At 39.9% G+C, this 14,029-nt stretch overlaps 1 protein-coding gene across 6 annotated transcripts in view; it reads right to left on the reverse strand.

The window, feature by feature from the left end:
* TBCE (tubulin folding cofactor E) overlaps nucleotides 1-14,029 on the reverse strand; it is a 92,726-nt gene that overhangs the window by 33,992 nt on the left and 44,705 nt on the right. For 5 of the 6 annotated variants that reach the window (XM_040464879.1, XM_040464880.1, XM_040464883.1 and 2 more), the window contains one exon: nucleotides 8,110-8,194. The exons of the other annotated variant lie outside the window; for it this stretch is intronic. In XM_040464879.1, the coding sequence (XP_040320813.1) occupies nucleotides 8,110-8,194 (85 nt within the window). The remainder of the gene's footprint in view (nucleotides 1-8,109; nucleotides 8,195-14,029) is intronic. 6 annotated transcript variants of the gene reach the window in all.

Raw genomic sequence — 14,029 nt, forward strand, 5'->3', positions numbered from 1 at the left:
ATAGTACTGGTTTGCCTTAAAGGAGTAACATAGGGGGGTGGAAATGGAGGAAGATTTGTCTTTTTTCTGTTTTTTGGAAGATCTATTTTTCAAACATTATGTGATTTAAATGAAAAAATAATCCTAGTGGCAGTAATCAAATGAGAAAAAAAATAATAAAAGGCACCCAAATTGGTAAGACAGAAATAAAACTGTCACTATTTGCAGATGACATGATACTATATATAGAAAACCCTAGAGAGTCCACCAAAAAAACTATTAGAATAAATCAATTCAGTAAAGCTGTAGGATACAAAATTAACACACAGAAATCTATTATGTTTCTATACACTAATAATGAAGTAGCAGAAAGAGAAATCAAGAAAATGATCCCATTTACAATTGCAGACGCAATTACCTAGGAACAAATGTAACCAAGGAGTGAAAGACTTTTACTCTGAAAACTGTAAGACACTGATGAAAGAAATTTAAGAGAACACAAACAAATGGCAAGATATCCCACGCTCATGAATTGGAATAATAATGTTGAGATGTCCATACTACCCAAAGCAATTGACAGATTCAATGCAATCCCTATCAAAGGACTGTCAGCAGCACTGCACAGAACTAGAACAAACAATCCTAAAATTTGTATGGAAGCACAGAAGACCCAGAATAGCCAAAAGCAATTCTGAGAAAGAAGAACAAAGTGGATGTATCACAATCCCAAATTTCAAGCTACGCTATAAAGCTGAAGTAATCAAAAACAATAAGGTATTGGCACAGAACACATAAATCAGTGGAAGAGAATAGAGAACCCGGGGGGGGGGGGGGCCGAAGGGGGACCTCTATGACATAGGAGGCAAGAATACAATGGGGAAAGAGCAGTCTTTCAATAAATGATGTTGAGAAAACTGGACAGCTACATCCAAGAGTGAAACAGGACCACTTTCTTACACAGTGTGCAAAAATAAATTCAAAATGGATTAAAGACCTAAATGTAAGGCCTGAAACCATTAAACTCCTAAAAGGAACATAGGATCTCTTTAACAAGTAATCTCTTTAACAAGATTTTTCTGGATATGTCTCCTCAGATAAGGGAAACAGAAGCAAAAATAAACTATTGGGACAACACCAAACTAAGAAGCGTTTGCTCAGGAAGGAACCCATCAACAAAACAAAAAGGCAGGGCACCTGGATGGCTCAGTTGGTGAAGCATGCAATTCTTGATCTCACAATTGTGAGTTCAAGCCCCACAGTGGGTGCAGAGATTACTTGAAAACAAAGTCTTAAAAACAAAAAAAAAGAAGGCAACCCACTGAATGGGAGAAGATATTTGCAAATGACACATTCATTAAGGAGTTAATATCCAAAATACATAAAAAACATACCACTCAACATTAAGAAAAAACAAATAATCCAACTAAAAGATGGGTAGAGCACTTGAATAGACATTTTTCCAAAGAAGACACACAAAGGCCAACAGACACATACGAAGACACTCAGCATCACTAATCCTCAGGCAATGCAAACCAAAACCATAAGGAGACACCAGTCAGAACAGCTACCACCAAAAAGGCACGAAGTAGGTGTAGGCAAGGATGTGGGGGAAAAAGGGAACCCCTGTGCACTGTTGATGTGAATGTAAATTCATGTAGCCACTAAGGAAAACAGTACAGAGGTTCCTCAAAAAACTAAAAATTGAAATACCAGGGGTTGCTGGGTGGCTCTGTTAAGCATCTGACTCTTGATCTCAGCTCGGGTCTTAATCTCAAAGTTGTGAGTTGAAGCCCTGTGTTGGGCTTTTAAGTTGGCATGAAGCCTACTTAAAAAAAAAAAAAAAAAAAAAAAAAAAAAAAAAAGAAACAAAAGGAAATACCATACAATCCAGCAATTCCACTGCTGAGTAATTACCCAAAGAAAACAAAAAATACTAGTTGAAACACACATATGCATCCCTATGTTTATTGCAGCATTATTTAAAATAGCGAAGATACAGATGCAACCTAAGTGTCCATCCATAGATGAATCCAAAAGAAAGATGTGGTGTAGACATACAAATACACAATGGGATATTTACTCGGCCATAAAAAGACTGCAATCTTGGGGCGCCTGGGTGGCGCAGTCAGTTAAGCGTCTGACTTCAGCCAGGTCACGATCTCACGGTCCGTGAGTTCGAGCCCCGCGTCAGGCTCTGGGCGGATGGCTCAGAGCCTGGAGCCTGTTTCCGATTCTGTGTCTCCCTCTCTCTCTGCCCCTCCCCCGTTCATGCTCTGTCTCTCTCTGTCCCAAAAATAAATAAACGTTGAAAAAAAAAATTAAAAAAAAAAAAAAGACTGCAATCTTGCCATTCATGACAACACAAGTAACACTACGTGTTCACGACAACACCCTAAAGGGGATTGTGCTAAGTGAAATATGTCAGACAGAGGAAGACAAACACCATATGATTCCACTTATATGTGGTATCTAAAAAACAAATGAACAAACAATATAAGAACAGACTCCTAAACACAGGGAACTGGTGGTTACCAGAGTGGGGAGGAAGGTAGGGATAAGCGTAACAGGAGAAAGGGATGAAGAGGTACAAACTTCCAGTTAAAAACAGGTCACGGGGGTGACAAGTACAGTATAGGGAATATAGTCAATACTATTGTAGCAATAATACATGCTACATACATGTGTCTGTAGGGTGACAGTGACTGTGCTTATTGTGGCGAGCGCTTGACGATTGACAGCATCGTCAAACACAATGTTGTACACCCAAAACCAACAAAACACTACATGTCAACTATACATCAACAACAAAATACATGAAAAAGCATAAGCACGCAAGTTTAAAAACTAGCACAGTTATAATAAATGATAAAACAACAATGCAAAACAACTACCATGGTTTTCCTTTTTGTTCTTAAAAATCTACACTTTTTAAACAGTGGTAATGAATCATTCAAGAAGAAATCTTTATTACGCTTTAGTTCGGCTGCAGGCAGATGAAAGGAGTTGGAATGGTATGTATTAGGTAGTTGCAAAGTAGATGCTGTGCCCTTTACAGATCAAAGGATAACATCAAAGATCAGTCTCCTCTGGCACATTCCTGGAGGGTTTCTCAGAAAACAAAACGGCCCCACAAATAATGAAAAATGCCAGTTGAATGAGTGCCCACCAGTAACAATAAATCTCCAAAAATAAACTAATAATTTACATAGACTCCACAGAGATTCTAGATTAATATGGAGATGTTGCAACCCAACACCAAAATTCTGAACCCTGTCCAAAGAGAAAACATATGGGGAAGAAGCAGAAGGAGGAGGGTCCAAACGTTTTACTCATTAGCATTCAGCGTGTTCCAGTGCCTTCCTCTTCCTGCCCACCAAGTACAGATGATGCTAACAAAAGGACATCCTGATCATGGCCCTGGTAGAAGCGGAGACTCCCACAAACCCCTGTAATCAAGGCTCAACCTGTACCATTATCCCCAAGGGGTAAATTCAGAATGCCAGTTAAATTTGAATTTCACCATGCATTTTGCATATTTATTACCTGCATCTGGCAATCTTCAAAGGTAAAGGGTCCTCAAGAGATTACAAAATTCTCCATAGGAAGCATTTTCTCATTGGGGATTTAGATGCTGCATCCTGGGAAAGGCTGGGTCCCTGGGGAGACTCCAAAAAATGTTGTTGATCTTCATAACCTATTTGCTGCAGGCATGTTTAGAGCCTTTCAGGCAAGCTCGCAGAACTAACTGTTCAATTTCACTCGACTATGTATATTGCTGTATGTGAGAAGTGACCTGGCGAACTCATGTTCCCAATGGAAAAACAGTCGGTTAGCTAAGCATCTTTTTGTAGACTGCTCCTGAGTGATGTAATTTTTATTTTGCCCTGATTTATGGGAGTCTTCCAAGTATGAAATTCCTCTCTTCTTCATCTTTTGCAAGCCATCAGTACATTTAGTGACTTTTTAAAAAAATTCTTGCAACACTTTATACCACACCAGGGAAGTAGTTTAGACTGATTCGTTAATGCCATCGCAAGAACCTCAAAATGCTTTACAACAATCTTTACAACAATCTTTACGACAATCTTTATGGCACACACAGGATGAGTTCATCAAGATTCTATTTTGTAAGTTATCCAGGATTGTGCACAAAGTCTAAACAGTGTGTTTCCTCTGATGTCAGGTGTTAGATTCCATTCACTGGTGCCAAAGAAAAGTCACATTTTTTTTTTTTAAGATTTTATTTTTGGGTAATCTCTACACTCAAAGTGGGGCTCAAACTTACAACCCGAGATCAAGAGTCGCATGCTCCACCAACTGAACCAGCCAGGTGCCACAAAAAGTCACACTTCAAGATTTCTTGCTCACCAGAAAAATTAGGTAACTGCTTGGAAAGAGGGCATCTTAGGGGCGCCTGGGTGGCGCAGTCGGCTAAGCGTCCGACTTCAGCCAGGTCACGATCTCGCGGTCCGTGAGTTCGAGCCCCGCGTCGGGCTCTGGGCTGATGGCTCAGAGCCTGGAGCCTGTTTCCGATTCTGTGTCTCCCTCTCTCTCTGCCCCTCCCCCGTTCATGCTCTGTCTCTCTCTGTCCCAAAAATAAATAAACGTTGAAAAAAAAAAAAAAAAAAGAAAGAGGGCATTTTAAATAAAACCTGAGCAGTGGAATGCTGTCCCACACAGTTCTGTTTACAGTATACTCTCTAGGTTGAAAGAAAAAACGGGAAATCACTCTGCTATCTAAGGGACAAGGTGCAGAGAACATCAAGGTTCATCACCTTAATTGAATGCCTCTACTCCCCCAGAAACAAGAGACGGAGAACAGCACCCAGGAAAGCACTGCTGACCGGTTCATAGCACAAATTCTAGGAGAAACCTGTAAACTAATATTAACTGGTAGTATCCCAAATATTTATTATGGGTAACAGCTCAGGAGATCACCATATTTACTGCAGGTTATATCAGAGATCAGGCTGCAACTACAGAGTGACATGAAATGATCAAAACCCAGCCTTTGGAGGCGATCTGGTCCACTCCCTAATCCTCTTCTGACACTGTCACACCAACTACTGGGGTGGGGATAAAACCCCACAGAACAATCTTATTTTTAGAGGCCTCCAGTGAAGAGAAATCCACAGCCAGGATTTCATCAGCTCAACTAAAATGCTATCCTCATAACCCATTGCCATATTTGGTCATCAGTAAAAAATATTAATGACACCTCTCATAACAATCTCAAAGAGTCAGAATAAGGATCAAATGTGATAAAATATGGCGACACTATAAACTGTACCAATGTTTATTCCCTGGGTTCAAGTGAAACCCATATTCTTCCGTCAGGTGATTATTAAAGGAGAGATTAGACCCTGGCAAATGTTATTCCAATTTACAGTGGAGTCTCATGAGATTAAGGTGAGCCGAGCTGGTCGTGGGAAAATCTACTGAGAACGACGTGTGCCATGAGTCAGGCCTTGAGAACGACACGGTCTCTTCTAAAAATCTGTCGTCGAGGGGCAGGACCTTACTCTGAACAGCAGAGCGTCAGTCATCCTACCAACCTGATGCTGGGGACGCGCACCAGAGCTCACCAAAATCCACTTCATACATCCTGACATCTTGCTTAAAATGCAAAGGCAGCAAACTTTTAGAAGATTTGAATTTCACCATGCATTTTGTATACTTACTACCCGCATCTGGCAATCTTACTCAAAGGTAAAGAGTTCTCAAGAGATTACAAAATTCTCCATAGGAAGCATTTTTCTCATTGGGGATTTAGAGGCTGCATCCTGCGAAAGGCTGGGTCCCTGGGGAGACTCCAAAAAATGTTGTTGATCCTCATAACCTATTTGCTGCAGGCATGTTTAGAGCCTTTCAGACAAGTTCGCAGAACTGTTCAATTTCACTCGACTATGTATATTGCTATATGTGCCAGAGCACCTCTCTCCATTGTTATATATGCAACACTAGCAGTCCCCTGATATTAACCCAGGCTTCTGAAGAGAGAAGGATCCGAGTTCTGCTCGAATAGGATGGCCTGGGACTCATTTTTCTTGTCGAAAACAGGTACACTACCGTTTTGCCATTTACCGTAATATTTCACACGCTTATCATGAGAAAATTTGTGATCTGACAACTTAAAATTGCTTCAGCTTCATGAAAATAACGTCTAAACATAAAGAAAAATGTTTACTGTGGTAAAATACTTGTCATTATGACTTTCCAAGTAGAATTTGCAATATAAAAAAAGACTGCAACGAATTTGACAGGGAAGAAGCACATATGACATATTAGGACGAGATCTGAATTAGCTCAATAACAAATAACATATAACGTAATCTGTTTTGTCTGATGCAGAGATTCTAAGATATTGGTATAAGCTTTATTAGTCATGTTCTAATTATACCAATATAAACATTAACAACTATACAGATCATTCCTTCTCTCTAGGCAAGTGGTTCTCTACCACATCAGACCCAATGCTCCTCTCTGTACTGCCCAATAAATATCCTGAAATGGAATTCATAATTAACATTATCTACCCATATAGGGCTTTAAAGTCAACAAAAGGCTCATTTCAATGAAACGAAAGAAAAGTAGTTTATAGTAAGAGAAATGTCTGCAAATGCTCAGGCATGACTACACTAGAAGACATAATGAAATCAGGAAATGCTGCTCCAAGGGTAAGAATCCAAACACTGAGCCCATGTCCTTGAACCGAGGCCTCCTATCAGCACTTCAGGCAAATCCTAGATCTGCCAGGACCTAAAGAACCCTTGATTTCTATACTCAGAATAACTAAGACTGCAAATATCACTCTACCTAAAGACCACGAAGGACCATGCAGGCATGACTCAGGTGGGTGAGGGAGCAACAGGCCAGGGTAAGAAATTTCTATTTCCACACCTCCCTAAACATATCCTCCATGAACTTTTTTTTTTTTTAAGTTTATTTATTTTGGGAGATAGAACACAAGCAGGGCAGAGGCAGAGAGAGGAAGAGAGAGAATCCCAAGCAGGCTCTGCACCATCAGCACAGAGCCCGACATAGGGCTCGATCTCACAAACCATGAAATCATGGACCTGAGCTGAAACCCAGAGTCACACACTTAAACGACTGAGCCACCCGGGCATCCCGCCCTGCCCTCGCCTCCATGAACTCTTGACAGATTCTGAGCTGGCCTCATTCCATGTCTGCAATCACAACTGGCCTCCAAGGACATGCTGATTCTTCTATCCTGATATTCTAAAATTACAGACTGGTAGGCCGGGGAAACGTATTTTGCTATTATCTAATTTTAATCCCCATTTTAAAGGTTAATAAATTTAGTCCTATTTGGGGTCATAAAGATTGTTAAGAACAGAGTTAGACGCCTCTTGATTTCCAGGCCAGGACTGTGTTCACTGTACCACATTTAAGGAAAAATAAGCTTAATGTTAAGAGATCTTTTTGAGAACGGAAACCTAAAGAAAACAAACAAAAATTTAAAAGATTCTGCCTGAAATCACCCCACCATCTTTTTCAAAGCTTCATGCAGCTTCTCTGAAATCAAGCAGTTAAAAATATTAATAGACATGCAATATAAGGTGTAACTCTTTCCATGATATAGTCTTTTTTAATGGTGGCCTAGCATTCTACCCTTCGGATGTTCTGTATTTTGTTCAATCAACTGCTTCTTACTAGATATCTAAGCTATTTTCTTTTTTACTACTCACTTAGTGGACTCACTTGTTAATGAATTGATGAGAAATGTTTATATTTATCCACTTAAAAAAAAATCTGTTGGGGCGCCTGGGTGGCTCAGTCGGTTAAGCATCCAACTCTTGGTTTCAGTTCAGATCATGATCTCATGGTCATGAGATCGAGCCCTACATCAGGCTCTGCACTGACAGTGCGGATTCTTGGGATTCTCTCTCCCTCTCTGCCCCTCCCCTGCTCTCTTCATCTCTCTCTCAAAATAAATATTAAACATTAACAAAAAAAAAGTTGTACAAATGGAATTGGTTTTTTTTAGAACACATCAAATTCTACATTGTAACTACCCCCAAAGCCAAACATTTCCTCTTCTCCACCTCCCTTTATTCAAATCTTAAATATTATCCCAAATAACCATGCAAAGTCATCATGACAAATTACCTGCATTTAAAATACACAATCCCTTCATGGCTTCCATCATGCTTTCCTCTCGCGGGATTGTCCCATTCCACTCCTAGCCAGAGTCCTAGCAGAATAAGAGAAACCAAGTAAGCAATAAGGGATGACAGAGATCATTAACACTCCTTTTTTCGGCAAGCCAATAGTTTGCACCAGAAACCGTATCACACAGACACTACTGGGGGAGAAAAGTATCTTTGGAAAAGGACAAGCTAACCTCAGAGCCGGGACTGCAATCAGCAGATACAATGGCATGTTTGGTTCAAAAGCCGACAAAAATTACAACTGCAGGAAACAACAAATTTACTAAGCACTTACTGAATGCCAGAAACTTTCTTTGCATTTTCTCATTGGTATCCTTACAACAGACATTTCAGCTTTGTAAAGCAGATTCTTCTTCTTACCTTCTTTTTACCAGTTCCCAAGCAAATACACAAGTTTTTTTTTTTTTAGTCCTGGTCTAGTAATCTGCTTTTCACAAAATAAAAAAAATCTACATGTAAATGGTCTTCTTAGTCAACATAGGTAAAATAACTTGCCCGAAGTCAGACATCTTCCAAACCAGGTCATGCTAACTCCAGAAGCCAACTCTTACCCATCACATTGTGCTGTGTATAACTCGCACCTTATATTTGTATAGCACCTTACAGTTTCCAGAGCATTTTCTTTCCTTTCCCTCCTCCCTTCCACACCAGATACAGCACCGTGCTAGGTGCAAAAGACAGAGAGTTTCACTTCTGGATCAGCCTTCTTGGTGAAAAATAGAAAAGCTAGATAAACTATTGTTTTACAGCACACTTTTAATTTTTTTTTTAATGTTTATTCATTTTTTTTTTTTGAAAGAGGGAGACAGACAGACAGAGGCACAGTACAAGTCGGGGAGGGGGAGAGAGAGAGGAAGACACAGAATCCAAAGCAGGGTCCAGGCTCTGAGCTGTCAGCACAGAGCCCGACGTGGTGTTTGAACCTATGAACTGTGAGATCATGACCTGAGCCGAAGTTGGATACTTAACCAACTGAACCACTCAGGCACCCCTGGATAAACTATTTTCAAAAATCATTTTACATATCGGAGCACTTCGGTGGCTCAGTCGGTTAAACGTCCGACTCCTGATTTTGGCTATATAAAATGAAGAGTTCCAGGGGCACCTGGGTGGATCAGTCAGTTAAGGGTCAGACTTAGCTCAGGTCATGATCTCATGGTTTGTGAGTTCGAGCCCCACATTAGGGCTCTCTGCTATCAGTGCAGAGCCCACTTCAGATCCCTCTGTATCCCCCACCCCGCCCCACCCTTCACTCACTCACACTCTCTCTCCCCCTCACTCTCTCAAGGAGTAAAAAAAAAATTTTTTTGATTAAAAAAAAAAATGAAGATGGGGCGCCTGGGTGGCGCAGTCGGTTAAGTGTCCGACTTCAGCCAGGTCACGATCTCGCGGTCCGTGAGTTTGAGCCCCGCGTCAGGCTCTGGGCTGATGGCTCGGAGCCTGGAGCCTGGAGCCTGTTTCCGATTCTGTGTCTCCCTCTCTCTCTGCCCCTCCCCCATTCATGCTCTGTCTCTCTCTGTCCCAAAAATAAAGTAAACGTTGAAAAAAAAATTAAAAAAAAAAAAAATGAAGAGCTCCAAATGAACAGTAATGATGGATGCACAATGATGTGAATGTACTTAATACCACTGAACTGTACTTAAAAATGGTTAAAAAGGGGGTGCCTGGTGGCTGAGTCAGTTGAGCATCTGACTCTTGGTTATGGCTCAGGTCATGATCCCAGGGTCATGGGATCGAGCCCCACATCAGACTTTGCAATGAATGTGGAGTCTGCTTGGGATTCTCTCTCTCCCACACTCTGTCCCTCTCTCCCACTCATGCCCTTTCTCAAAAAAAAAAAACAAAAAAAAAACAAAAAAACTAATAGTTAAAATGGTTAGTTTGGTCATGTACATTTACTACAATTAAAAAAATATGTATACATATAAAATATCTCTTTGAAAACACCAGAGAGCTACTAAGGCAGTGAAGAATTACAAGGCTGAAGTGGAGAAGAGGGAAACCCAAAGAGTTGAACTAATAAGCATGTAGACCAATCTTTTCCCCTTGAGGCATCTGATAATTCTGATAGAAGCTAAAAAGCTGAACAGACCTTTGGACAGATTTCAGGGGCTAAGAAATCAATATTGAAAATCACAGCCTCCCAGGGAAGGTGAAAGTTGCCAAGAAACTCTCTAGGATTTGTACTGGGCTCAAAATATCTTCATCCTAAGAGTAAGGAGGAATCAACTCTAAATAAACTAGCCCTTGTAGGGATTAATGGCCAACTTCAAATAATCTCATTCTCAGATACGTTTAAAGTGATCTGGGATTGCTACTGACCCTAGCTACATGCCAGAGCAAATTTCAGTCCTCTCTGGAGGAAGATAACACTCTTGTAAAGCTCAAATTATAAGTTTTCATAATAATTTCTGGCACTTAAAAAATATCTAAGAAAAAGACAAAGACTTACAAAAAGACAAAGACTATGTGACTGAGAACCAAGGAAAACAACAGCCAACAATAAACAGATTAATCAGGCATCTGCATGATGGAGTTTTAACTGTATTTAATGTTTGCAAGAAAAGCTTGAGAATTTTGCAGAAAAGTTTAAAACTTTATTTTTTAGAATCCTAAGTAAAACTCCAGAACTGAAAAACACAATTCAAATTATAATCTAATGGATGGAGTTTTAAAATAGATTATCCTAGGGGCACCTGGATGGCTTAGTGGGTTGAATGTCTGACTCTTGGTTTGGGCTCAGGTCATGATCTCAGTTTTGTGGGTTTGAGCCCCCACATCGGGCATTGCACTGGCAGCATAGAGCCTGCTTGAGGTTCTCTCTCTCCCTCTTTCTCTCTGTCCCTCCCCCACTCGTGCTGTGTCTTCCTCAAAATAAATAAACCCAAGAAGTTAAAAATAAAAATAAAATATATTATATCATACATTATTAAAAAACAGTTCAAAAAAAAATATAGAGAATGAAGCCTAGTGATGAGGGATGAAAAACAAGGGCTAGAGTGAAAGAGACCTAAGGGCATAATGAAAAGGTCTACTACATATATAACTGAAGTCCCAAAAAGAGAGGAGAGATTGCAGAAGAAGTAATCTTTGAAGAAATAATGACTTATAATATTATAAAGCTAAAGAAAACCATTAAGCCACAGACTCAAGAAGCTCAAAAAACACCAAAGCGCAAATGCAAAGAAAACCACACCCAAGCACATTAGGATACAATTGCCATACACCAAAGACAAAGAGAAAAATCCTAAAACAGCTGGGGGTGGGGGAGAGGAAACAGATTACCATCAAAGGAAAACAACCAGATCAACAGCTGACTTCCTCATAAAGACAGTAAAAGCCAGAAGACGAATGATTCAAAACACTGAAACAAAGTAACTGGTGATCTGGAGCACTGTAATTGGTGAAAATATCCCTCAAAAAGTTAAAGTGTGCAAGGGGCCCTGAATAGCCAAAACAATCTTGAAGTACAAAGTCAGAGGACACACTTTCCAGTTTCAAACTTACTACGAAGCTACCGTAATCAAAACAATGTGCTGGCATAAGGATAGATGACATACAGACCAATGGAACAGAATTTTGAGACCAGAAGTGAACCCATAAATGGTCAACTGATTTTTTACAAAAATGCCTAGTCAATGGGGAAAGGACAATCTCTTCAACCAATTGTGCTGAGGCAGCTAGATATCCTCATACAAAAGATTGGGGCGCCTGGGTGGCTCAGTCGATTAAGCATCCGACTTCGGCTCAGGTCATGATCTCGCGGTCCGTGAGTTCGAGCCCCGCGTCGGGCTCTGTGCTGACGGCTCAGAGCCTGGAGCCTGTTTCAGATTCTGCGTCTCCCTCTCTCTCTCTGACCCTCCCCTGTTCATGCTGTCTCTCCCTGTCTCAAAAATAAATGAATGTTAAAAAATTTAAAAAACAAAAACAAACAAAAAAACAAAAACAAAAGAAAAAATGTGGACCCCTACCTCACATCATAGGACCCACATAGAACGCTAATATAAGGGCTAAACTCATATAACACTTAGAAGAAAGCTTAGAGATAACACTTCATGACCATGGATTTGGCAATGGATTCTTAGAATACCAAAGCACAAGCGACAAAAGAAATATAGATAAATTGGACCTCACAAAAATTAAACACTTATTTGCAAAGGACATGATCAAGAATGTGAAAAGACAACCTACAGAATGGGAGAAAATATTTACAAATAACTCATCTGATATGGGCTTAATATCTAGAATATAAAACAACACCTAAAACTTGATTACAAAAAGACAAGCCAACTGATTGTAGTTTTGGTTGCATTTCTCTGGTGGTAAGTGATGAGGAACATCTCTTCGTGTGTCTGTTGGCCATCTGCATGTCTCACACCTGTCAAGAAGGTTAAAATAAAAAACACAAAAGTTGCGCCTGGGTGGCTCGGTCAGTTAAGCGGCCAACTTCAGCTCAGGTCATGATCTCTAGGTTTGAGAGTTCAGGCCCCACGTCAGGCTCTGTGCTGACAGCTCAGAGCCTGGGGCCTGGTTTGGATTCTGTGTCTCCCTCTGCCCCTTCCCCGCTTGTGCTCTCTCTCTCAAAAATAAACTTAAAATTAAAAAAAAACACAAAAAACAACAGATGTTGGTGAGGATGTAGAGAAAAAGGAAACCTCTTGCACTGTTGGTGGGAATGCAAATTGGTACGGCTATGTGGAAGACAGTATGGAGGTTCCTCAAAAAGTTCTAAATAGAACTACCCAGCAATCACGCTACTGGGTATTTACCCAAAGAATACAAAAACACTATTCAAAGGGATACATACATCCCTATGTTTATAGCAGCATTCTTTATAATAGCTAAGATATGGAAGCAGACCAATTGTCCATTGACTGATGAAGGGATAAAGATGTGGTATATATACACGATGGATATTATTCAGCCATAAAAAAGAATGAAATCTTGCCATTTGCAGTGGTATGGCTGGAGCTAGAGAGTGTAACGCTAAGCAAAATAAGTCAGAGAAAGACAAATACCATATGATTTCGTGGAATTTAAGAAACAAAACAAATAAGCAAAGGGGAAAAAGAGACAGGGACAGATCAAGAAACAGACCCTTAACTAGAGAGAACTGATAGTTACAGAGGGAAGGTAGGAGGGGGAAATGGGTGAAATAGCAGAGGAGCACTGGGTGATGTACGAAATTGTACACCTGAGAGTAATACAACACTATGTGTTAACAGGAATTAAAACTTAAAAAAAAAAAAAAAAAAGACAACCCAACTGAAAAATGGGCAAAGGACTTAGACATTTCTCCAAAGAAGATATACAAATGGCCCAAAAAACGTATAAAAAGATGCTCAGTGTCATTAATCATTATGGAAATGCAAATCAAAACCACAATGAGATACCACATCATACCTAGTAGTACAGCTATAATCAGAATAATGGAAAATAAAAATAAAAATAATAATAATAATAATAATAATAATAATAATGGAAAGTAACAAGTGCTGGCAAGGATGTGAAAAAGCGGGAACCCTCAAACATTGCTGGCGGAAACATAAAATGGTGTTGTCACTGTGGAAACAGTGTGGTGGTTCCTGAAAGAGCTAAATATGACCCACCGATTCTACTTATAGCTATATAACCAAAAGCATTAAAAAGACTCAGATACTTATATGCCAATGTTCACTGCAGTATTCGCAACAGCCAAAAGGTAAAATAACCCAAATATCCATCAACAGATGGACAGATCAAATGTGATACACATACCAAGGAATACTCAGCCATAAAAAGGAATGAAGTTCCCACACATGCTACCTGGATAAACTTCGAAGACATCATGTTAAATGAAATAAGCCATCCCGAGAGGA

Source organism: Herpailurus yagouaroundi, unplaced genomic scaffold (genome assembly GCF_014898765.1).
Source record: "Herpailurus yagouaroundi ecotype Mexico unplaced genomic scaffold, PumYag 530, whole genome shotgun sequence".
Taxonomy (NCBI): Eukaryota; Metazoa; Chordata; class Mammalia; order Carnivora; family Felidae; genus Herpailurus; species Herpailurus yagouaroundi.